A 26,635-nucleotide genomic window follows, 5' to 3' on the forward strand; every position below is an offset into this window, starting at 1 on the left:
GAAACACTGTAAGACTTTGCCTCCAGAACAACATCTTTCTCACAGAGTGAGAGACCGGTGACATTTTAAAACTGTATTTGAAACCATTCATGTGTTCATTCTCACATCTTAAGCTGAGGTTCACAGAGGAAATGTGCATAGATGCAGCGTGTAGGTGCTAACAAAAAAAAAAAAAGGACCTCTGACTTCACCAACATCCTGACCTCAAATGTTTAATCCGCATCTTGCTCTCACTTCACTTTTTCATCAACCTGCTGCAGAGACGGATGAACTTTTGTCACCTGTGAGCCTCGCTGCCTTCAGGAACGATGTGTTCGACTCTTCGCAGCTGTTTTTGTTGCCAATCCTTCAGAGCAGAAGGTAAGAAAAACTGTTTACAACACGGCAGGATTATTGAAATTACATGAAAAATTTATGAATGTTACATGTTAGGATTGATCATTTTCAATTATTTTATTTCATTATTATTTTTTTTTTTTTATTTTATAAAATGAGTGTGCATAAATAATTCAAACATTCAGTTTTATGCACATTTTTAGGTTATGGCTGCCTACTTTTTTTTTAATTAAAGAAAAAAAAAACAGAAGCACTTTAAATTGAAAGGAAATACAAATTTTATCCAAACCAACATACTGTACACATCAGATTCATTATTCAATAAAGGACATTTACACAAATTGTTATTTTTCTTTGTTTTTTAATATCATGATGAATATCATATCATGGACATTTTATCATCATAATATCACCTATTGTCCAGCATCGTTTCAGTTACATTCCTGATCAACATATATTATATGTGTATAAAAATGTTGTGTTATTATAATTTTGTGGCTGTTATTATGCAGCGAAAAACAAACTTTAGGTCTTGTTAGTTAGCTCTGAGTTTAAGTTTCTATCCCATGTCTTGTAAACATGCAGAATACTGAATTAAACAACCTCATACAGCAAAATATATACATGATCGCTCATTCTACAACATATGCGTAATCTTAAGTCCCTTTTATAATGTCTGAGATTGATTTATGCGGTCGATCCCAAACGTCTGCTTCTGCTGGGGCGCCAAGCTTCTGGCGCCCCCTTCAGAAGCCAAAAAAATAAATAAATAAATAAATCACACTATTATCATCAATCATTTACTAAAAATGGGGAAGCAACTGATAAAAAAAAGATTCAGGATAAAGATTATGGAGATAAAGATTAGCATGATAGCATCAGTTTTATTTCCCTGTCATAAATCAGTCAACCCCCCAGTTGGGGAACCACTGGATTTAGGAAACATATCGTCACATCTTATTGGTTTGGATATAAATTTTATTTTCAGCTTTTATTCACATGCAGTGGCCGCTTTATTAGGAACACCTGCACAGTTTTAATGCAATTTAACTACTGTATCAATATTACCAATACAACAGTTTGACCATAAAGTCGACCTTTATGATGATAGAAGGTTCAGGGTTTTTTTTAATGCTATCATAGAGGTGTTCATTCAGTGGTACTAAACTGCATCGCACTGACTTTATGCACAAATAGAGGGAGCAAAAAAATTGAAACATCCATTAAAAGTACCTATATTGGTATTTGGTGTTAGTAACAATCCTACTACAGGTCAATACATATATATATATAGATTAAAAAAAAACTTGGCAGGAAAAAATGGAGGAAACCCCAAGAGGAGCAACAGAGGAGGGGTCTCTCTCCATGGACGTTTTGTGTTATCACTCTCTGTTTACCTGAAAAACCAAACCCAAACTGTTTTTGACCCTTTTTTTGCCTGATTATTGGGTTCTGGATTCTCACCTGCTGCTTTTGGATTTATTTTCCTGCCTGTGTTGGACTGCTGCCCTCTCGGTTTTGACCGTTGCCCGCCTCATGAACACCCACCTTTTAAATATTAAATCACTGACCTGCATCTGCCTCAGACACCATCAACACTTTACCCAGAGAAATTTAGACATGGCATGTGAATGGTGCAAGAAATGACCCTATAAATAGAGTTTAGTCTGTATTTAGAGAACATCAGAACAGTCTGTGGTTGTTTTCCACAGGCAGAATCTACTGCTGTTTCATTTAAATTCCACCCTAACCAGCCAAAAAAACAAGGCTGTTTTGCCGGAGCTTCCAAATTGAATGTTGTCCAAAAACAACCCCATCAAGTTAAAGAGCCTCTGCAGCATCATGGACACGTAAACATGTCATTTTAACAAACAACCAATGCCGATGATTTTCTGCGGAGGACAGTCTCTTCTCCACAGCCACATTAAGGATGTCACACATGAAGTACGTAGATCTGTCAACGATTTGTCAATCAACAGACTAACATAAACTAATCCGCAGGTATTTTGATAACCTATTAATTGTTCATCACCATTTTTTAAGCAGGCATATTAAAAATTTGATGGTTCCAGCTTCTAAAATGTGAGAATTTGCAGATTTTCTCATAGTTAAAGGAGAAATCTGTGAGATATTTACTGTAATTTATGATAAAAATGACCATAAAATATCATTAGAGATTAAATAAAAAAGCTAAATTGAAGTACTCACTTGTAGTGTTCTCCTTTGAAATGTCTAATTCCAGGCTGGACTAACTGTTTTAGTTTATCCACTGCACATTATTTAGAGTTCAAATTAATGCTGAATGTTTGCTGAATGAGTGTCTGTTCATGAGTTGTAAGAACTCATTAATAATCTTTAAGAAGGAGTAAATGTTTAAAAAGGTTAAATTGAGCAAAATGTTAATGGAGTCTGGCAGGTAGTAAGACAGGAAGTCACTAAAATCCATCTCCAGAGCGTGTATTTTAAGAGGGCTTATGTTTTCAGGATGACTGGCTTAGCTTTACATCGACACACAACTGAGAGTCATAACACCTGATCACCTTATAGTGCAGGACTTGTTGTTGTGTGTTATTGTCAATTTAAATTGCTGCTCCAGTCTTACACTCCTGCAGAGCTCCTGCAGCCTGCCTGAGCCTCTTCACGTCTGGAGAGGAGGGAGCAGGGGGGAAACAAATCACTGTAACCATAGATTGTATATTAAATAGGGATTCAACCATTTAATATAAAGTATATAGCTCCAACTCCCTATTTGGAGTGCAGTACTCATTTCTGGATGTGCAATTGCTACATACTATTCCTTTAAATGGTGGACTTTAGGATGCCGGAAATTGTGATAGGCAGTATTCACAGTTTTAGGCTATTTTATGGACCAAAGAATTAATCAATTAACTGAGAAAACAACACAAGCATTAACAGATATTGAAAATAAATGTTAGTTGCAGCCTTACACATATGAAAGAAATTCTATGTTTTATTAATTTTAGTATATGGATGAGAAGTTAAGACGACTTTACTTTTCTTTGCTTGAAAGTACAGTGACTCTAACAGGAATTTGGCTATTAGTTTTCTCCTAATCCTGAACTGAATTTTTTGACTTGTTGGTGGTGCAAGAAGAAAAGTAAGGGGATCACCAGAGTCACTAGTATTCATCCACTGATGATCATGAATGTCTGTACAAAATTTCATAACAATCCATGATATCGTTGTTGAGATATTTCACTCTGTGGCCATATTGCCACAGCGTTAGTGTTTCCAAAAAAAAAAGTCCAGATCGTGTTTGTGTCTGTCTGTTTCTGTTTCTGTGTCTGTGTGTGTGTGTGTGTGTGTGTGTGTGTGTGTGTGTGTGTGGACTTTCCACCACCCACCTAGGGAATCGTACATCATACATAGGAGGAGCCTGTTGCTTTTAAAAGACCCTCTAACTCAGAGCAGCTGTAGTCTTACTGACAGAGCAGCAGAGCTCCTGTGAGATCCGGGTGAGTAATGGCTGCTGGAAAATACTTTCTGAGCAACTTATTTCATATTATAAGAACCTTATAAATGTAATTTGTAGGGACAGGCTGAGATTTTGCTGAAAACAAAACTTATTTGCATTATTTTTAGGATTGTTTTTCACAGTTATTCATTAATGAAGCTGAAAAATTGATGTTATCATTCATTCAATGTGTAATTTTTAATTAATGTCATTTCAGTGTCCTGTTTTTTATGTGTTACTTGCACTTGTTCTTCTATTTTTATGTGCTTGCACTTATTAATGAAACAAGTTTTTATTTGTTTGTTTGTTTTTAACTTTTAATAATATACTGGGATGATACGGGAGTGCTGGGCACTGGGTTGTTAAGTTGCTCTTGTTTGTAATTTTGTTTTGTGGTTATTATTCTTTATTGTCTGATTTTTTTTAAAATAGCAACTACTGTAATATCAAATTAAAATGTCTTAATTAGGCTTTTATTTTGAAAAGCAAGTCATGCTAGGAGCAGTTACTGAATTATTTTGCTAATTTTTAAACAATAGTTTTCTAATGAAATATAAGAAAATATCGTTATATAGTCTTTTGTGATAAAGTACAACATTTAAAATAGTGAACTGAAATATAAAAAGTAAATTAAGCAAGTAAATTAAAAATTAAATGTTAAAAACTAGCTAAAAATCAATTATCGTTAAAGTTAACATAGGCTACGTTAGCTCTAGCTAGCAAATGCAGCTAGCTAGCTAAGTGAAATGCTAACAATGAATTTTATCTTTTTACTTGCTTTTTTTTTCATTGTCAAACTTTTGTCGGTTTTGTGTTTCCATATTAGATTCGTCAGCTCGTTCCTCAGACTGTTGTTCCCGTTTCTCCGCCTGGATAACGATGCGTCTCCGGTCAAACTCCGCGGAGACAGAGGGCATCAGGCTGCACCTTTCCCCAGATCAAGGTGCAAGACCTGCGGGAGGAAGATGGATTAAATTCCCGATCCCGAAAATATTTGTACCCCAGAGAGGTCAGGCCAGTGGGAAGAGCAACACCCTCCCAGCTAATGGACGCCACTCACCTCTGGAAGAAGAACCCCAGACAGGTCAGTCAAACATCTGTTAGCTAGAACATCCAGCTGTTAGTTAACATTATGATAATCATATTTAAGATGTTTGAATGGTTCTGCAGCCCAGGTAGAAGCATAAAAGCTTTAGGCAATGAGAGACAGTTAACTGGTGTAGGGATGTCCCTATACAACTTTTTCACTTCTGATATGATACCGACATTGCAGCCTTGAGTATTGGCCTATACCGATATCGATCCGATACGATATCAGCACGAATTATACATAATTTTATTACTTATTTTGTAGTGTGGAATGTTAGAAAAGGCTTGATCAAGTGATGTTACTCAAACAGAGAACAATAGTCAGCAACCAGAGTCACCTATGGATAGAATTGCTGGAGCAGAAAATGGACTGCTTATCAGAGCGCTTATATCTGAGATTTTAGATGCAGTCCGATAAAATCTGATACTTGTTTTTTGGCTGATATCGGACCGATATCCAATATCAATATCGGATCGGGACACCCCTAAACTGGTGCATTCTGTCATCTAACTTATAGTCTTATGGTAACTTATTTACTGTAGAAAATATGATTATATTAAGGATTTTTGCAGGAACATTATAGTAATACCACTGGAAAATACCATTCAACTGAACTGAGTTCATAAATGAGCACTTTGAGCATTTTGTTTTTATAATTTTAGTACTTTCAATACTATGAAATGTATTAGTATTGTATTGTTTTTTACATGTGGTATTGCAAAAGTATCGATACCTCAACACTTATGATAACCTTAGACTGTAATGAGTATAGACTTGCTTAAATGTGAACTTGTTTGAATATGAACATTACAGGACTGCAGGAGGAATAACAGAGCAGAGACTGTTTAGAGTTTTGTCACGGCAGGAATATTTCCATTACCAGGAAGTTTAGATGATTCATTTTATTGTTAACATCTGCAGCATTTCAAAAGGAGGCCTCCTCTTTGCCTTTTTTCCCCTCAGTGATTCAAACTTATAAGGAAATCCTTGAAGCACAGCACTTGTGTGAGGCCAGCAAGCTGCTGATGGAGCGAGAGGAACGTCTGTTTGGGGAGATAAACGAGGCAAAGGCACTCAAACACCATGAGGAAGAAGCAAACAAGCTCGCTGGAGACTATAAACACCTGAAAAGCCTTGTAGAGCAGACTCTGAGACTGTCTCTCACCAGGGGAGAGGTCAGCATGGAGGCTCTGATGTCTGCTGTGAAGGCCGTCAACCAGGAGGTGGACCAGGACCAGCGGTGGAAACAGAGGGATCAGACACCGCCAGCCTGGAGGCCCTGCAACTGGAGGAAGCTCCACGACTCGACACTGAGTAGCTTGGTGGCAGAGCGTATGGACAACCCCTCGACGCCCCCTGCTGACCAGGTGGACCGTTCATCTATCCAGGTGGACGTCTACAGCATGGGCCGGCAGCTGAAGGAGGACCTGCTGTTGGTGGTGGAGGTGGTGAAGAGCTGCTACCCGCCTGGGATGGACATCTGCAATCTTTACGCCAGGCTGTACCACCAGAACCTCAGTGCCAGACTCCAAAAGATCGCGGAGTTTGTTCTGGACGACAAGGACTGCATGTTCCTGCTGCACTGGGTGAACGAGTTTTATCCTGAGTAAGTCATGACTTAAATGTGTGTTTGAAGTTATTAGTACCTTTTATTACATGGCTTTGTTAAATACCATATTCTGATTGGACAATTACAGCATTCTAAGATGTGTTATTTCTGTATAACAGACCATTGCTATGGACACAGTTCTGATCATAAACTCTGGAGGAGCAATAAAATCATTTTTAAATCACTAAAATCATTTTTAAACTAATATTTTGCATCATTTTTTATTTTTTAATAAGTAACCATGTAATAATCAGAATAATGTACAGTGATCAGGTCATTATTGCAAAATAAACCCCTGCAGGTTGATTCAAGGCTGCTCCGCTTCACACCGAGATTCTGCACCACTTCATCAGGGTATATTTTATAATAATGGTCTGCTCACTGTGAATTATCCCTCATATATTTCTGGATACATCCTGTTCTATGCTGGTGTGTTTTTGTCCTGTTAGTAGCAGGAGCCAGTGCCGTCAAAATATTGATTTATTAATAGAATGAATATTTGGTTTCAATACTCATTTTCCACAGTATCACTACACAGGTACCAGCTGCTCTTCCTCAGCCTTTTTTCTTCCCGACAGCAAGTTGAAAGAGTCAGAGTCAATTTATTTGTCATTTGCAGCAGGTACTACAGTGAAAATAGTGAAAGACAGGATATAAGACAAGTACGTAGATGACTTTTTGAAGTGTTCAGTTATAAAGTGTGTATGCATATGTGACACACAAAGGACAGTTTACATGAGTAAATGCAGGCAGAATCAGGGCTTAAAAGTTGAAGTGCACAATTTTTAGAGTGCACAAGTTTTAAAGTGCATATGCAAAGGTGTCCCTTAATGTTATGTCAAGTTTTCCACATGGTGTAGAAAATCAAGGGCCTTTTCTTTCATCCAAGTCTGTCCCTCCTGATTATTATTTATGTGAAATCAGTTAACTGAACGAGGAACCGATACCTTCACCCTCAACTGCTCAAACCCACTCAAGTTTGTAAGAAAGTGTAGAAATCTGTTAAGTTGCGCAAATCCTGCAGCTCTGCACCAACGGTATAATATCAAATACACCAGAATGCCCTCCAGTAAATGACAGACTAGTTTTGATTTTACAACCACACCCTGATGTTCACAGTTAACTGCATGCCTTCCACTGAAAACAACATGTTGCTGCCTGTCCTTGTTTTGAGTTTCAAAACAAAAAGCTTTTGAAACTGAAGTAGAACAATATGAGGCTGGTATGTTGAGGGAAAGCAGATAATCTTGATGCTTAAAATGTCTTGACATGTTATTGAAAGTTCTGCTTTCTGTGTCAGAATCCTTCAAAAGCCGGAGCTGGCCAGTCATATCAATGCTGAAGAGTTGGGAAAGCTGCTGCCCAAAAACATACTGGAAAATATGGAGGAACAGTACCTGAGCAAACAAAAGGTAACCTTCATGCTCTCCAGAGAATATCCCTTTTAGTTTTGCTTTAGTTTTTATGTAGTGAGAAATTATGGAAATTTATTGCACGTATCAAGTATTTAATATGTGATCAGGGTAATATATAATGTTTTACACAAAAAGGAAGCGTTCAGTAGCCAAAAACAGAAGCTGTTCATATAAGCTGTATCTTGTAAGTAGCATGTGGTTGTGTGTTCAGGAGGAACTGACGACTTATATTGACCGAGTCCTTGAGCAAGCAAAGGAGAAGTGGGACAAAGGAGAGGAACCATCAAGAGAGTACGGCTGTTTTGTCAGTCCTGTGGCCTACGACATCATTCAGGTACAGAACCAACGAGGCAACGTGATGTTAAAGTGGATATAATCAACTTTATTTAAATTAGTTATAATGTCAAAGCAAAGACAATGTGAAAGGAGTTTCAGCTCATTCTTCAGCAACAACTTTACTGTTTGGATTCACTCTCATCGCCCCCAAAAGCATCATTTCTCAGTGAAAAAATTTCCAACAGTGCACTACCTTCTCAGCACCAAACAGAAGAAATATAATGAGAGACATTCTGGTGAATGTAGTGGAGCATTAAGCAACTGCAGAGACAGATATTTTCCTCAGGAGTTGGTGGAGACCAAAAACTGAGCTAAAAGACACAAACTGACTCCAAATTGTCGTTCTGTAGCTGCTGGAAACTTGTCTCCGCTGTCCCAGAATGACCAAAACGTCAATTATTGCAGAACAAATTTAAGGTTTGGTGAAGACTATATGCTTTCGTGACTGTTATCTTTCTTTTGCTATAATCACAAAATACTTTTATAAAATACTGTGATGTTAGACGACAAAATGTAACAGTCATCAGTTATGACAAAAAGGCTTCAAAACTATCTTAACTATTATTTCATGCTTAAACCACTAAACAATAACATGAAATGTTTTTTTCATGTTCATGAAATAAGCTTGTTGTGATCATGGAAAATTACACATCCTCTCCTCTATCAATTAAACCAGGAAGAATTATTTTCCAGGCTGTTTCACATATTAACTAAAGCCAGACCGGAGGGAAAAAACAAACACAGTGAAAAAGATTAACCAACAAGGAAGAAGAGGCCTAAATAATTTATAGAGAGGCATTTGCTTTCAGATCAAGGTCACAGCCTGCGAAGTCAAATGAGGCACCAAGAGTTTCAGTGTCTCGTGTTTGTTTGACTGTTGCAAGTACATGGCTTGTAAAGAGCTAAATCATATCATATTAAATCATATGTATGAAGAAATATCAGAAATATTTTCCACAGGAAGTGTTTTCTCTCAGTGCTTTAGAACATTTTTTAAAAGCTGTCATTGATCTGTATCCTCCATCTATCTTTAGCTCATCAATGGCATGGTGACCTCAGCTGCAAAGGTTGTGGGAGACCTGCACAAAGCCCAGACCATAACATGTCAACTGAACGATTTAATGCAGAGGTAACAGCTCTCAAGATTTTTTTTTTTTTTTTTTAATATCATCCTTTCTTACAAATGCCATTTTAAAAACGCATTTTGTCTAATATCAACATTTTCACTCCCACAGATTCAGTAGCTTCCAAAACGACGTCATAAAGCAAAACAAACCAAACAGCAAGCTGTTCGTCAAGGCGAACCTCGGCTGTATCGAACAGTTCAGGTACGTTTCCGACATTTAAAGATTGTACTGTGATCAAAGAAAACATCTCTGTGAGCTAATGTGACTTCTTTGGTCTGTCTGCAGTGACGTCCTCGTTAAGAAGAGCCATCTGTTCCCACAGGATGTGCGGGAAAACTTTTTGCTTATTCTACCCGACATGAGACAGTCTGCACACGCATATTTATTAAAACCTGTGCACGAGGTCCTCAAGGTACGTTTACTTACAGCAGTTTTAAAGACTTTTTTTCCTTATATTCCCCAAATCCCCAATCAAAACCAAAAACAGTCTTCTTGATATATCATCATCCTCTGTGCCATACAGCTCCATTGTTGTCTAAAAACTATTAAAAACATTGAGCCACGTTGTTGTACTGACATGTTCCTTCATTACCATGAGCACACACACTGTTTATTTTAATCTAATCCCACATACGCCGTCCTGCTGCCCCAAAAACTCACTAGAGCACCAAGTGTAGATTCATCCACTGTTGAAAATAGTCCCCAACAAATGCACTGTTTCCTCTTGTGTGAATAATGTTTGTTTTAGGAAATTAATGAACCTTTATGAAAAATAAACTGTACATTTGTGAGCTGATTTCAAAGATTAACGTCTTCAATAGGGGCCACTTTTTCAGGCTACTGTGGATGAAAGTGTTAACTGTCTAATGCATCGAGTTTGTATCTCACACAGCCACAGTACCGCAAACTGGGAACCAACGACTGGCTGAATAAGAACCTGTTTGAGAAGCTGCTGGACAGCATTGAAAAAGAGCTTCCGGATCTCCAGGGATCGATTGAACCCTGCCACCAGGTAGACTGAAGAAAGCGTGAAACACACTCGTCTGGATTCAGGAGAAGCTTTTTACTGACCTGTACCACAAATATTTTCATGTATTTTTCCTTTCAGAGAGCAGCTAGTTTCAGTTCTCTTCCAGACAATATGAAAATTGATCAGCTGAACAGAAAAATTGACTGTCACTGTGATGAATTAATGAACTTAACAGTGTGCACAGTAGAAAGAAACCAATAAAAAAGCCAATGGCTGCTTGTATGTGCGGGAAAAATGCATAAAAAAACTCTGCAATAGTGTTAAATGTTTATATTTCTGTAGTAATTAACTAAAATATGGTGAGGTTCTACAAACTCACTCGAAAAGATCAAGTGTAAATGTACTCTGCTCAGCATCTTCATTGGTTCATCAGACAGTTTTTCGTAAATTTTTGATTTGATGTTTATGTTAACTTCAGAAACTGATTGGCCAGCTGCACCAGGAAGTGACTTCAGAATACGTGAAGAGGCTCCTGAAAGGAGAAGTCAAACTGAAGGACAGGGAGCGGCAGCTGAAGGCCTACACAACCGTGACAGACAACGCAGAGAGTCTACACGATTTATTCATCAAGATGGTGAGACTCGAGAATTTTGACGTTATGATTTGAAAACATAATGAGTAGAAAGTAAATATATTTGTGTTAAATTGTAGGGGGTAAAATAAAAACTCAAGTAAAGACCTGAAAAGTCTAATTAGTTACCTCCCACCTCCATAAAAGATAACATACAAAATAAACACATTTATATTCCATCCATGCATCCCATTAGTTCTGGGTTGTAGGATCTTATGATTCAACATCTAAAATTCCAAATAAAAATCCCTCACTGAATGGACCGGAATGTAATTAACAAGTGACCCAGGGGGAGAATCCAGTGTATAAACAGTGACTACACAAGAGAAAATCCTCCCTAAAGCAAGAGGAGTGTAGATCAACTGATGTAACTGTTTTGTCTTTACAGGGATCAAAGGAAGACTGGTTGAAGGAAATCCTCACCAAGATTGCAGAAGTGCTGAAACTCCAGGCCGTCCCCGCCATTCAGATGCAAGTAGCATCACTGGGAACTGCTTTTCCTGACCTCAGGTAACCTTTGCCCTCTGCCTGTTGAGATAACTTAACATTATTTACTTTTAGAAGAAACACATGTCATAAATTTCACACAGATGTGCACGGCTCTTGTTTATGCCTGTTGTCTCAAGTGTAACTGGCTTAATAAGGACAGAATACCATCATGATATGAGTGGTTTACATAAGTTTGGGATGAGCATAAACAAGCCTGCTGTCCAGAGAGAGCAGAGGAGCAACAGGAAAAGAAAATCTGTCAGATGTTTCCTGGCAGCGGGATGAGAGTATGAGCTAAAAGCGGACACGCTGCAACTCTCAGGAAGCTGCCAGTGTCAAGTAAGAGAGATGTGGCACACGGAAACGAACACGAGTACTGCAGTAAAATAAAAAAATGTTAGAAACAGAGCAGGAGCTGGTGAAGGTGGTTGTGGTGTGTGTTGGTGTCATCAGTAATGTTTTCAGTCAGAGTAAACAGTCTGATTGGGTTGATTTGTCTCTGCAATCTCAACACAGGAGACGATCTTGTCTTTGCTCCTGGATCCGGTTTCTGAGTCAGAGTTGTAAGACAAACCTCATAAACACAGGACAGTGAACCCAGCTTCTCAACTTAGAGGAATACGTTTTTTACACTGAGTTATGAGGAGATTGACTTCACTTTCGATAACTATGGCCAGAAAATTCAGTCATGTTAGCATAAAAACTGGAAATAAGGGGAAACAGCTACACCGATCCTTTCCAAAGATACAAAATCTTCCAACCAACAGTTCTAAACTTCACCACAGAGCCTGTTGTATCTTAGGTTTAAAATATATATATACAACTACACATTTTTACACACCAATTTCCCAATACAGAGGAAAATTCTATACCCTAAAAAATCCTTTAAAAACGGCTGCACAGGTGACGGATGGTGGGAATTATTAGTGTAACACATCAAAGATTGACACTTGTGTTTTTCCCCACCCACAGTTCGGGAACTCTGCCTCTGATTGGCTAGCATTATACTTGTTGCCTCAGTTGATTGGGTTGGTTATTGTACTATTTTGCACAGATGTGAATACAGGTTTTAGCTTGTTTTATTTTAGCCCGTTGTTGTGTCTTGGACACATGAAGTCTGAAAAACACTAAAGTGACTAAGATACCTAACTAAAACACAGGTCTGCAACTGTTGCTCCAAATACATCACAGCATTATAGACTGTAAATAATCATATTTTCCCATTGTTGTCATGTTTCCATTCATTAAATGTAGTGTAGACAGTTTACACTGGAGATTCAACTTGAGCCACTCTGGTTCCAGATCTCTGAACCACCGTGCACATCTTCCACTTCCACTTTTCTCTGTGGTTAAGTCAAGTTGCTCAATGAAAGCTGGTTTCTTGGTTGAAGAAAAACCAACCGAGCCAATCAGAGCTTTGCAGTCAGGATTAAGAATGGCACTTTCATATTATTGTGCCAGAAAAATAACTACTTTCGTGAAAGAATACCTACAGAAAGACTGATTTTATCTTAATGCACTTTAATTTCATAAAATCCATGGGTGTATTCTAACACTGCAACAACCCATTTACTCTGCAATTGTGCTGAAATATCTCTGAGATTGTAATAATAAACGTCAGGATATATTATTAGGATTAAAATGTTCATTTTTAACCTTCCTCCTCCTCCTTTCACCTGCAGTGAGAAACATGTTTCAGCGCTGCTCAAGCTCAAGACCAACCTCTCCAAAGCCGACAGGAAAACCGTCAAAGAGACTCTGTCGGAGACTTTGAGGGAAACCAGCGTCATCGGTACTACACGGCCATTTTTCTCCACAGTTCAGGTCAAATGAGCCGAACACTCCGCTAATTCCATAAGTTCTCCACAGTCCAGTCATTTTCATGTCGGATGAGAGCTGGGTTGTAAAATAATCACGTTTTATTAGTGTTTGTGTGTTAGATTTGTGTGAAGTGTGATGATTGTAGACTGTCGTTTTCAGTCCTTTCAATCCTGTAAAATACAAGTGATGCTGTCTGAGTGTGTGAAGATGTATAATGTAAATGTCACTGTGAGCAACAATGGGAGAAAAACAAAAGCTTGGCTCAAATCTGACTAATGCTGGAAATAATTTTGTCTGCAGATCAACTGCAATCATGAAATAAGTGTTTTTAGTTACTGTATGAATATATAATAATCAGCTCACATTGTTGCTGGTAAATATGGTTCTTCCTACTGCTAACACATCTGGTCAGTTGTGTGTGAATGTGTTTGTTTGTTTGTTCTTGCTTTTTGGTTGGAGGACCAGATAAGTGTTTGGAGATGTCATTCTCTGATAGTGTACATATTTTTTGTATTAAATCATTGTTATATTTTATTTTCATACTTACATGTGCAATAGAGGGAGACATCAAGCTTTTATTTTTTAATTTTACGTTTGTGTCATGTCATCTGATGTACATATAATATTCTTAAGGTATGTGTTAAATGTAAGTTAAATTTCTAAATAAATCTGATAAAAAATTCTGTGTGATTTCTGAAAAGTCTTGACCTGCACATTTTACCGCTGCTGTGCACTGACCTCTGCATCAAAATCACCTTTGATTACCATGAAGATGTTTATGTGAACATAAATGTTTGCTTTAATCATAACATTCACAAAATACTTCACATAAACTTTTAGTGCAGGATCAGACAAACGTACAGCTGCATGTAGACAGGAGACAAACCAGATGTGAATGAGTATAAACAATGTTTTGGAAATTAACCCATGCTGTGTGGGTGAATCAGCTAACTTCAACTCTATTCCTTCTCAGCAAGTCGACGCTTCATTCCCACATCCGCATCGTTTGAACCAATCCAGCAGCATCAGGCTGTCCAGGTGTCCCACTTTATGTGGAACTTTATCCCTTGTTCTACGTCCCATATATCGATCAGCTGTCATCACAGGGCTGTGTTTGATTGGTTAACCTGTCGCCGTCAGAAGCTATGCAGGTTTAGGCAGCAATTGATGGATATCTGGGTTCTTAACCTTTTCTAGCATTTATATCTGGGTTGTTAATCATTTTTAGCACTTATGTCTGGGTTCATAACCATTGACCATTGATATCTGGGTTCTTAAACATTTGAAGTGTCAATATCTGGGTTCTTAAACATTTTTAGTGTTGATATCTGGGTTCTTAACCATTTTAGTCCTTATATCTGTGTTCTTAACAATTTTTAGCATCATTATCTGTGTTCTTAAACATTTTTTGCATCAATATCTGGGTTCTTAAATATTTTTTGAGTCAATATCTGGGTTCTTAAATATTTTTTGCGTCAATATCTGGGTTCTTAAATATTTTTAGTGTCTATATCTGGGTTCTCAACCATTTCTAGTGTTGATATCTGGGTTCTTAAATATTTTTAGTGTCTATATCTGGGTTCTCAACCATTTCTAGTGTTGATATCTGGGTTCTTAAGCATTTTTAGCATCATTATCTGGGTTCTTAAACATTTTTAGTCCTTATATCTGTGTTCTTAACCATTTTTAGCATCATTATCTGGGTTCTTAAACATTTTTAGTGCTTATATCCGGGCTCTTATGCATTTTTAGTCTTAAGTGGTTTTATGCAACAGGACAATGACTCTTAAAGAATCTTTTTGAAGATTTTCATAGTGATGTTGGAGGTCGGGGCTTGTAATGAATTTGATTCTTCGTGGACTCGGGTGTATTAAAACCACTGATCATCCAATTATAACACTGTGAAGTGACCAACACCACAAGCAGCGAAATCACTCTCAAACAATGCCGGGAAATCATTAACCCTCTTGTGTGAAAATAGAGGCTGGGCACACTGAGCTGTGGTGTTTTCACTTTATTATTTCTGAGCAATATGTGCAAAACCCCAAGGCAGGAAGGATATGAGTCTGCAAACGCTGTGTGTGACTTTTTCCTGAAAGTCTGTCTGTGTTTGTATATCGCTGCTTGAGTGAGGATGCGCTCAGGAAGACGGGGGTCATAGCTACAGGTTCCCCTTGGCAAGCGAGACAGAGTGAAGGAAGACAGGCTCGTTAACGCCAAAGTGTACTGGGAACAATCAGACGGACCAGTAACTGGAAGCTGGTCGATGGAAATTCACAGTGCCTTCCTGCCGTGAGCCACTGATGCTACTGTTACCAGAACCGCTGCCAGTGTCTCTGAGTAATCACAGATTGGAAGGGTAACTTTACAGTTACAATTACAGATTATAATGTAATCCAAGTATTAAAGCAACATAACTTAAAGGGATAGTTCACTCAAAAATGAAAATTCAGTCATTATCTTCTCACCCTCAAGCAGCTTGAGGGTTGGGTTTATTTTGTTAGTCTGCAAAACACTGCTGGTGTTTCGCAGCAAAACAACGTTGCAGAATCTCCCAAACAATAGAAGTGAATGGTGACCAGTTTTCAAATGTAATCCAAGTCTCCTATGGGCCTTTCCCACCAGCGCTTTTGGCCGTGCCAATGGTACTGCACCATATTGCATTTCCATTATCACTGTTGGTGCATCGTGCTGCACCAAGCTGTGCCAAGCTGCATCTGAGATGGAAGGATGAAGGACCCTCCTCCAAGCGGGCTGCGGTGATGTCTCCCATGACAACCCTCCTTTCTCCCCCTCAAACAATGCTCATGTGTGTCCAGGACAGCAGAGAGAAAGATGTTTTTAAAAGTCTCTTTATGTTCAGCTCTCCCTCTAACAGAATCTTATGCAGTGAAATTTAGTTTCTCTCCTGCGTCGCTGTTTAAACTTTCAGGTATCTGCATTATTTTAGCTTCATATTGGCTTTCAGCTGTCGGAGTCGCGTTAAGTTACAGGTGATGAAACCCAGCATGAATTTAAGGAAACTGTGTTTATCACAGATACGTTTATAAACGGTTCATCCATCACTCTTGAGCCACTTGATCCGAGCCTCCTCGAGTTCATCGTCAAGGAAAAGACACGCCTTCAAGTGGGTAGTCCTCTTGTAATGGAAATGCAACCCCCTGCCGTGCTGTGCTGACGGGCCGAGTCAAACTGAGTTGAGCTGGGCTCTGTGTGTGGAAAAGGGACACTTCCGTTACCTTTGGTTTACAATGTCAAATATGTTCAAATTGTTTACTCTAATATAATGTTTTGTCCAAATATTCTTCCTTTTGATATGCATGAATGTGTGTTTAAATTTAAGGTCCCATCCACCAGACTGTGTTTTGTGTGAGTCAGTCACATGAAGTCTAATTTCAAGCTGATGTTGGTCTCCATCTAGTGGTGATACAATGAAACCAAAACCTGGTTTTTAACTGAATCATGCTCAAGTTTATTGATTAAATTACTGACAGAAAAACAGAAAAACACAATCTATAAGCCTCTAAACAAAATAATCACCATAGAAGAATACAGTTTATAACATTAAGAAAACAGAGGGAATTCAAACCAGGAAACTAGTGCAGTAAAAGTCCTAGTACTCTTAAAGTAAAAGTACTCTTTTGGTTTCAGTGGAATGCATTAAAAAGTTTAGCACATAGAAATCACAGTAAACCCACATTTATACCCTATTTAATGAGAAATTGATAAATTAATCAAAACGTACACATCACATCTTCCAAAGTAGAAAAAAAAGCTTCAAGTCTGAACAGAATCTGTAGTTCAAGTGTAATTCAGAAGAATTTATTAAAATAGCGTTGATTTTGGAGACCCCTATGAACAAAAGCGATAGTGTTCCCGCCGACAGAACCACAAAATATAACGTCAAAAAATATAATTATTTAAAGAAAAATCTCCTCTTGCTTCTTTTTAACTGGCTAACGTATCTTTGCCTGTGAAAATGTAAACACAGGCTCTTCCAGTCTGCACGCCGTAAACTGTTTTAACTTTTTTATTTCAGGAGAATTTGATCCGGTGGCGGCGTTATGAGGTCCTAAAAAAGGCAGCAGTATTAAATTGAGACAGTTTGATAACCAGTTAAAAACTCCTTGTTGTGCGTTAAAGTAATAAAAACAGAAGAATCTTTGCTTTGAACAGTAAAGTTTGATATTGTATTATTGATTGTAGGTGAGTGAATATGAAGTTTCTATAAATGATTTGGACATTCTTAGAAATAAATAAATAAATAAAAACATAATAAATAACATTAAATAAGAGCATGATGAGAAATTCTCCATGGAATAAAATGAAGAAGAAAGAGTGCATATTCATCAGTGCAGTTCAGATTCTACTTTTAAGAATATATCATTTATTTTTCCTACATTCAGTTCCTACTAGAGCCTCCTGAGAGTCGACGATTCAAATCATCAGCCGCAGACGCCTCAGCTGAGATTCTTCAAGTCATGCGTTCAGTTTTTTTTTCCTTTGTCAGTCAGTGTGCATTACATTTACAGGATAAATGCACATTTCAACGAGAATTCAAAAGAGATTATGAATATTAGCTGGTGCACTTATTAAAACAATCCTTGTGACAGTATGCGCTGGTGGCTAACTGATGAGAGAAGGTGAAACGAGTGTTTGGTAAACAAGTTTCAGCTTTTGTTTTTATCTGTCACTGTAAACAGAGCAATGCAACAGCATGACAAGCTAACAAACCGCAAAACTAAAAGTGATCGAAGCAGAGAAGAGTGATAGAAATGGAGCGCAGGTGACACGCTGTCAGCCACCTCATCCAGGCAGCGCAGGTGATGCTTGTTTGCTTGTTGTTTATGTTTGTTTTTGCCACTGACAGGCTCAGTTTGTTACTCTGAGTGTCTGATAACACTGAGGAAAGGATCATCAAATTAACCAGACTCCCTTTGGTTGAAAGAAATCCTTACATCACCACGAGAAGGAGCACAGAGCGAGCGTGGAAAGTGGCGCCGGACAGTGGCTGCAGCAGCACTGTTTGAGGCTCTGCAGGTTTACTGAATTTATTACTGAACTTTAGGAGGACGCACATTTTCACTTTCACTGTCTTTCTGGTAAAACAGTCAGGGACCACCCTAGTACCTACAGTACGCAAAGCAAATGAAAGTAAACAAAAAACTTAACACTTGAGGGTTCTAAATAAAAAAAATGTACTTCTGAAGGTCCATTTAAGTAGTTTGTGCTTGTCTGATTATCAGTGCTGTATAAAAAAAAACACCTCCCCTTTTAGAAACCATGTAACATTTAAGTTCACCTACGGGTGTTACGCACAAAACCAAACTTTACTGTCAGCAAACATCCTGTAAACCATAAACCACCTCAATATCTTAAATCTAAATACATGTAAACAACTTTAACAGTCTATAAATCCCATAAAGTATATTTGTTCCAAGGCTGGATTTAAAGCTAAAGTGGCAAACAAAAGTCCCACCACATATGCTAATGCAAAGATCAGTATATTAGCAATGAAGCAAACAAGCTTTCTTGCATAAAAACTAGGCAGCTTTTACAAAATCCAGCAAACCTTTCCAGAAAAGGCACTACACTTGCGGGGAAATCAGCGACATTCAGGCCAACTTATACATAAGCAGCCTTTTGTGCTAATCTTTTCAGTGTCGTAGCTTATAAAAACTTTGCATAACGTGTCTGCTTATTTAACATCACCATCTTTAAATCAGACATAAGAGGTGAAAGCAGTAACGGAACAAGTTTTAACAAGTCTCAGATGATCAGACCAGCTAAAGTCTCTGAAACGTTTGTCGTGGTTGATCCTCAGCCGTCACCAGCAGGCAACACCGCAGAACCAGGGTACAGATCTGGTTATGGTTTCTTCGCCGGGAATGGCGTCCAGCACCTCCCTGATCTGCCGCGTAGAGAGACCCTTCCATCGCAGCAGAGCGGGCAGGAGCTCCAGATCCTCGCTGCAGGAGAGGGCAAAACACAGGGGAAGAGTTAGAGAGATGCAGTTCCTCTGATGGCCACTAGATGCTGCTTTTAAGAAAACCCTGAACCTCTGGGTTCTGGTCGAGAAGAAAGAAAACCCCGTTCAGAATCACACAGGAATTTACAATAATGCAAGACTAGAAAGATCATGCAGCTCAGATGATAGCAACACTCCTTTACAATCAGACTTCTTTTTGCAGCCAGTGGAGTCGCCCCCTACTGGCCATTAGAAAGAATGCAGGATCAAGGCACTTAAAATGATGTTAGGCCACATAAAGCTGCAACAGATTTTTTTCTGCAGTCTGTGTTTCAGTGGTATAAAGAGCAGAACAGGATGATTTACCTCCATGTGGGGCAATCCTTCTGCATGCTCGCAACTGTGAGCTTCACCGTCTCAGTGCTCTGGCAGTCCAGCAGCTCGGAGATTTTCAGCAGCAGGAGGTTCCACTGTGGGACATTAGGGGCCTGAAACAACACAACACAGTCAGACGGTCAGACGGTCTCTGATGACTGAACATCTACAAATAATAAGAACGATTAATACCAAAATGTTCATCTCACCAAGACTGAGATGGATTTGTGAAGGAGCTCAGCGTCCTCAGTGATTGTTTGCCCAACATCAGGACTCCAGCACTTCTTCAGTTTTGTCTGGCTGCGTTGGACAAGATGTTGGAGGTAAATGTGAACGATGAGCTTATAGACCTCATCCATCACTCCCTGAGACACAAAGACAGACAGAGACACAGTTTAGTCCAAATATATTTAGACAGAAACATATAAAAAAAAGGCTGTCAAAATATTTTTTTCTGTATGTAGTTTCCTTTTGGGTTCTTTTTCTACATTTTCAGTGCACTTTTTTTTGCATGTGTTGTATGTTGCTTTACTATGTACTATGTACTTTACTTTCTAATTTCACTGAAGAAAGTGAAATGAAAAGGGACGGATTGGTTTCTTGAGACTAAAAGATGCACAACGGTAGGAAATTTTTTTTAAAGACATTATACCAGACTCAAAATGACAAAATCTGTACAGATTTAAGTAGAAAAAGGTGTTTCGTACTTTCCTGTAGCAAATTGTTGCCGATATATTTTTAATGTACCTTTTGAACATCCTGACACCACGACAGCTTTGGGAAACACGTCTCTACTTCAGGGATCAAGTAGAATTCCTTGTTCTCCCTTTTGAAGTAATTCTTCAGGTTTCTCTGTGGGAAAAAAATCGGGATTTTGATAAAATTATTTTTCTGCTATTTCCATGGTAAATAAAGAACTTTCATGCTCAATAGAAATATGTGCATTACCTCTGCAATGTCAGCAACAATTTCCATCAGGAGCTTCAAAGTAAAAGCCTCCAGGTTCTCAAGCGTTTCCACAGTTTCCACAGATCCTGTGATGCCTTTACCTTTGGTCTGGACGTGCTGCCTGGGAGCAAATATCAGCATCAGTTATCATGATCATATTTATTTTCTTGCAGTACGTTTAACCTTAAATACACAGTTCATCCCATGGTGATTCAGTCATGTTGTACCTGCATTTCTGCATTGTATTGGCTGCTTTAATAGTGTGTTTTTATTATACTATCAAGTTTGCAAATCAAATAGGAACAGGAACTGAACTGAATTAATATTTGACAAAGAGACAAAAAAGGCTCAAACACTCACTTGAGTTGTTTGCAGATGTTCAAAGTCTTGAGGAAGTGTGTTGTTTCTGGTTTGGCTGTTTTAGCTGTTTTTCTAAGAACCTCAGTCTGCTCAGTGGCATACCTACAAAAAAAAGAGAATATGTGGTCTAAACAATACATCATACTGACTTTAACTGGTGATATTTATGTTAATTTTATTACAAGGGCAAAACTGAGGTCTTAGATCATCATGATCAAAAATCTGTGTAGAAAAAATTGTTCCTGAGGTAAAAATCAATTCTCACCTCTCCAGAAACATCCGCAGCTCTTGGAAACAAACCTCCCGCACATCATCAGACAATTTTGAGCTGATTTCTTCTGCTACTTTGGGCGTGGCATGCGTGCACTGATAGAAAACAAAATAAATACATTATTACACAACAAATAAATGGACAAAGAAATTATGAAAAATAAATATTTAATGTAAAAAAAGAGAATCATTATCAAAATTTGTTTTTACAAATAGAAAATACATAAAGCAAATTACAAATAAATCTTTTTTTAAAAGTTCTAAATTGACAAATTTATATTACCTGAATAGTGTCCACATAGAGTTGAACATAAACTTCATCATCACTACAACTTTCTTGGCATCTCTCATTCTGCAGGATTTTCTCCAGAGACTCTCTGACCTCTTTCTGTGGACAAAATCACACACAAAAAAATTGAGAACCATGTGGTTTTCCTCAGAACTGTAACACTTGACAGGGAAAAAAACAAACAAACACACTTTTATGCCACCTAGTGGTGCTCTGAAAAAGAGGCACAGCCACAGCAGACCAAAAGATTTCACCAGTTTTCATGAGTCTCAATTTTCCACAAACAAAAATTCATATCATAACAGCAAGTTAACAGATGCTTTAACCACACACATACTCTACATGTATGAGTTTTAAATAGTGTCATTTTCAAGCTAACAGTTGTCAAATGAAGTTCAAAGCAAACAATCTGATTTATTTTAACCTTGCACTCTCCCCTGCCCACATTCCCCTGTGACTCACGATAAGATAAGCCTTTAGTAATTCATTTGAAAGCATAGGCAGCCCTAGCAATCAATGTTAGTCTTTTTACCTGCACATTTTGAAGCAGTTTGCCCTTTGCTTTTGCCGCCCATTCGGTGCAGAGCAGGAGGTCGACTTTTTTTATTGGATCCATTTCTTGAAAGTCCGGATGACCAAGCAGCTCCTGACTGGGAAAGTACCACAGATACCAGTGTCACCAACAGTTTTCACTTCTGCAGCTAATATTGTAAAAATCAGGAATAATAAAAGAGTCATCCACAGCACAAAAGGTAGAATTTACAAATACCAATATGTTTACATCTGTATCTTTAATCGAAAAATGTATACCAGTCTCATATATGTCTGTTAAATGTAAGTCTCCAGCCAGCAGGAGATTAGTTACCATAAAGACTGGAACCAGGGGGAAATAACAAGCCTGGCTCTGTGCAATAATAATGAAATACTCCACACAGCACATCTGAGGCTTACTTAATAACACATAATGTCATCCTTTTACATCAGGTCATGTGTTTCTTGACCAGGATAAGTAGCCTAACTTCTTGGACTTCTTAAAGTGTTGAATATGCAGTGTTGGTTGTCATCCACTATGACATATCAGTTTTTGCACCCAAATCCCACTGTCGTTCCTGACCTGACCCGATGCCCTACGACTACCGGATCGGACTGTAATCAGACCAGTATCTGGTAGTCCGAAACTTGCATGAGACAGAGCTAGACTAGCTGTTTCCCCATTTCCAGGGTTGTGTCTGAAAGGGAAGCCTTGATTTGCAAAAATTCTTGCAAGATTTGCACTTTTAAGGACAGAAAACCCTGGTTAGGGTTGGGAAGGATCATGGTTTGTGTTAAAATGATCAATCAATGATCAAAATTTTTTGTGGGTTTTGTCTTCCCCTCTAGACAAGACGTGTTCCCAGTCTTTATGCTAATCTAGGCTACCTATCTGCTGGCAGTAGATAAATTAATCCTTTCATTCAACTCTTGGCAAGAAAGTGAATATTTCCCATAATCTTTAACTATTGCACCATCAGATACACAAATCAACATTTTATGTCAATGTTTGAAGAACATGTTTGGTTCTTTATGTCTGTCACCTCTCAATGGATTGGTACATGTGTAAATGTGGTCATTAAAAACAAATAAAGGTAAAGGAAGATACAATAGGTAAAATGCAGAGATAAATACCTCAGATATGTATGTAGGACCCACTTGATCAGCACAAGGCAACTCTGGGAGGAGCGGACATTCAGGAGCAAATCATTGAGGTGATCGAAGGTCTGACGATGGAAGCAATCAATCAGACATCCCATCAAGTCCATATTCTGCAAAATGGGACCCAGCTTCACAAAGTCGTTGTGCACAGTTTCCTGCACTTTTACCAGGTACTGCTGAAGGTTCTGGTCCAGATCTGCTGGTGGCTGTGGGAACGCCTGGGATACATATCGTTGTATGAGGCTCCGGTTATGGTTCTGTGCAGGCTGCACTGAGCAACAAAACCCATCCACAGAGGTGTTGTTACCAGGGGTCACACCAAGAAGTTCAGCTAGCACCTTCTCTGACGAGTCCGCAGTCTGCAAACGCTGTTCCTCATGGGTGTTGAGGGTGTTCTGAGCCCAGGGGTTGTCATACCCAATAATTGCCTGGTTGTTTCCTATAAAGGGGTAGATTTTAAGCTTTTAATTTAGAGAGTAGCAAATATAACTTTAATACAAATTAATTTGCATTGTAACAACTTTGGTAACCCTCTGACTATCTAATGCCACTATCAAGTCAGCTTTATTTTTTGTTTGGAGCTACTGTTAGCATGCTGGCACGGGAAAGTAATCATGGCAAACGTATTTGCTAAACATCAGTATGTTAGCATTGTCATTATGAGCATGTTAACATGCTAAAGTTATTATTTAGCTCAAAGTACTAACTACTACTACTTAATACTTGCATCAAACACTATAATAGTAATAAACATATTCAGATGCTTATTTGTTTTTTATTTTACTCACTCTCTCTTTTGTAGCATGCGAACTTTAGCTTTTAGCTCAAAGTACCATTGTGCCCAAGTGCAAACAAACTGTTAGCATGGCTGTAGACTTATTTTTAAATCTTATTTGTACTCACATCCCATGTCAGCAATAGGGTCATAGCGATGGTAATAAAACCATAAAGTCATAGTAATACAGTTATTCTATTTTTTTCTGAATTTGCTCTCTCTGTCTTTTTGCTCTTGTGTTGACATTTTAGCATGCTAACTTTAGCTTTTATGCTAAACTCACAGCTTACTGTGAGTACAGCCTCAGAGAGCAGCATGGACTACATTTAGAGCTGTTGGAACAATAACAGTTCTGTGTTGCCAAAATACAGAGCATACATAGAAATTTATATTTTATATTTTATATTTTATATTTATGACTCTTGACTTTTACAGTACTTGGCTTGTTTTCTTTTCTCTTACTTTGTTTATTTCAAGCTTTACGCATGAACGCCAAGGCAAATTCCTATTTGGCAGTAAACCTGTCTCTGATTCTAATTTATGTTTTTTTATGTTTCTAATTTTATTCTACTCATTAATTTTGCATTGAGTTCACAGTGTAGGATTACTAGTTTCAACTCACTTCTTGGTTGCCAAGTACTTACATTCACTCATCAAAGCAGAATAACAGGTTTGTTTTCTGAGGAGGAGGGAACAAAAATAAAATCAGGCCAATAAAAAGTTTACACGCACAAGTTTCATAGCTGGCAAACACCGGAAGAAATTATGTGACAACCTACTCATTCAAAAGTGGTTTCAAGCGCAACCATAGTATGTGTACTATGTACAGCACTCCCCATGGTGAGCTCAGCTTTCTTCTGCACATGGGAATTCCCAGCATGCCCAGAGGCCGTGCCACTGTAAGATCTGTTCACATCTTATCGACAGTCATAGTTTTCCTAATGCTGCAGTTGATTACAGTTTTAAATGTTATCTGTGTCTTTTTAAAAAAAGATCTGATCTTGAAACAGACTTCAATAGACTTAGTTTTAAAGAGAGCCCAAGAAAGAGTACAGGTACAGTTTTTTTTTTTGTTTTTTTTTTGTTTGTTTGTTTGTTTTTTGGTGCTATCAGTCTTCTCAGAAGTTATTCACTGTACATTTCACAAACATACATAACAGTATTTATCATTATACCAGCTCGGTTTGATAGGTCAGTAGCCTCATTTCAAGCTGTATTAAAATAAAAATCTACACTGAAAAGACAGACGATATCAGATGAGGAAAAGAAGCCCAGAAGTGCATAGTTCTCATGCAAATCAAACACACCCATAATGATAAGATGACTCTTACCATTTTGTACGTCGTTGTTGTTATTCTCTATCAAAGGTCTTCTGCTGTCGTTCTTCTGAGGTTTAAATCTTTTAATTTTGAACATTTTTATATTCTCCAGTTTTAAAGTTTTAGAATTGCTGTACAGAGATATGTGCCGACTCAGTCTCTTAGCAGTGATGTACGTTCCTGCTCCAAGCTGTGTGTATCTGACACTCTGCAGCCTTGTGATCCACTTATAAAGGCTTGCAGCAAAGGGATTTTCCCATCACATCATCACTTTGCTTTCGTTTTCCTCCTGAAGTGCCCGCCAGTGATGACAAAGTTGTTTCATCATGTATTAATCATACAGCTTCTACCACCACTACTGCTAATTGTTAATTCTTGCCCTTGGAAACAGTAGTGGACATGATAATGAATTGACAGCTCTGTGTGCACTGTGCATGATAGTATATCATTATTTATTTGAAAATTGTAATCCTACTAATAATCCCCATTTTCATTACATGTAACTGTAACCTGATTACATCTTTTTTTTTTATATATATATATGTAACGGTAATGGAAAACAGAAACATGTTATTAACCACCCAGCCAAATTTGAATGATTAATAAAATCAGTAAGTATATAAAAATGGGTCTCTAAATCATGAAAAAGTGAGCAGTTATGAGCAGTTTTCTGTGCTCTGAAACACTGAGGGTGTGTCCACTCTGCTGTCTCCACCTGAAACATGGACGCTCCATCTGGCAGCTTTATTGGACATGTCCAGACGTGTCTGAGCCACCAGAGCCAGAGGACGGTGACAGGATGGTAGACTCCAGCACTACTGTATGTAGCTCTCAGCGTGTTCACATTTTTTCATCAATTTTCTAACATGTATAACATGTTTAGAAGAAAAACTACAGCCTTCGAGTTCCTGTTTCCTATCGTTTGTTGCCGTTAACAAACTCTGCTCTCAGTTTCAGTTTCAGTCGGATCACAGTTCTCTCAGTTTCTCTGCAGAACTGATTGGAAAAGCACAGATTTAAATAAATAAAATGCATGATGGCTGAATTCCATTTATCTGTGTCAGTTTCAGGTGCTGGTATTGTTCATGCTGGCTCACTGTCACTCACTTAATTATAAGGAAACTTGATGGAACTCAGCCATCGAAAATGTTATTAGTAAAATCTGTGTTTTCTACTACTGATGATACCATGATGATGATCACTGGTTTTTAGGACACAACTTTTAATGTTTTAGTTCAGTTCAAGCGTAGTTTTTAGCAAACAAGCGCTCATAAACCCTCTGTACACTGCCAGGTCAGCACCTGCAGACAACAGCAGACTAGCTGTTGTTGCTTGTTTGC

At 38.2% G+C, this 26,635-nt stretch overlaps 2 protein-coding genes across 3 annotated transcripts; one reads left to right on the top strand and one right to left on the bottom strand.

Moving 5' to 3' along the window:
• Window positions 1-293: 293 nt before the first annotated feature.
• On the top strand, window positions 294-13,758 carry LOC146311235 (tumor necrosis factor alpha-induced protein 2-like). Of its 2 annotated transcripts, none has more exons than XM_084742815.1 (12): window positions 294-360; window positions 4,638-4,895; window positions 5,865-6,507; window positions 7,811-7,922; window positions 8,137-8,259; window positions 9,296-9,390; window positions 9,497-9,589; window positions 9,674-9,800; window positions 10,281-10,400; window positions 10,837-10,992; window positions 11,378-11,499; window positions 13,161-13,758. In XM_084742815.1, exons 1-12 carry the CDS (start codon window positions 309-311, stop codon window positions 13,309-13,311), a joined length of 2,052 nt encoding a protein of 683 aa, XP_084598941.1. In that variant the 5' UTR covers window positions 294-308; the 3' UTR covers window positions 13,312-13,758. The 2 variants fall into 2 exon arrangements, with proteins under 2 accessions (XP_084598941.1, XP_084598942.1); XM_084742816.1 differs by lacking the exon at window positions 294-360 and adding an exon at window positions 3,774-3,812.
• A 4,482-nt stretch (window positions 13,759-18,240) lies between these two features.
• On the bottom strand, window positions 18,241-25,473 carry LOC146311236 (uncharacterized). Its single transcript, XM_084742672.1, has 11 exons — window positions 25,308-25,473; window positions 23,175-23,640; window positions 22,042-22,159; window positions 21,504-21,608; window positions 21,216-21,316; window positions 20,951-21,052; window positions 20,591-20,711; window positions 20,390-20,494; window positions 19,852-20,007; window positions 19,634-19,755; window positions 18,241-19,268 (listed from the first exon to the last, which is right to left on the bottom strand). Exons 1-11 carry the CDS (start codon window positions 25,390-25,392, stop codon window positions 19,127-19,129), a joined length of 1,623 nt encoding a protein of 540 aa, XP_084598798.1. The 5' UTR covers window positions 25,393-25,473; the 3' UTR covers window positions 18,241-19,126.
• Window positions 25,474-26,635: the final 1,162 nt, after the last annotated feature.

This window comes from Lutjanus erythropterus, chromosome 18, assembly GCF_056507025.1.
Source record: "Lutjanus erythropterus isolate fLutEry1 chromosome 18, fLutEry1.hap2, whole genome shotgun sequence".
In the NCBI taxonomy this organism is placed as follows: Eukaryota; Metazoa; Chordata; class Actinopteri; order Lutjaniformes; family Lutjanidae; genus Lutjanus; species Lutjanus erythropterus.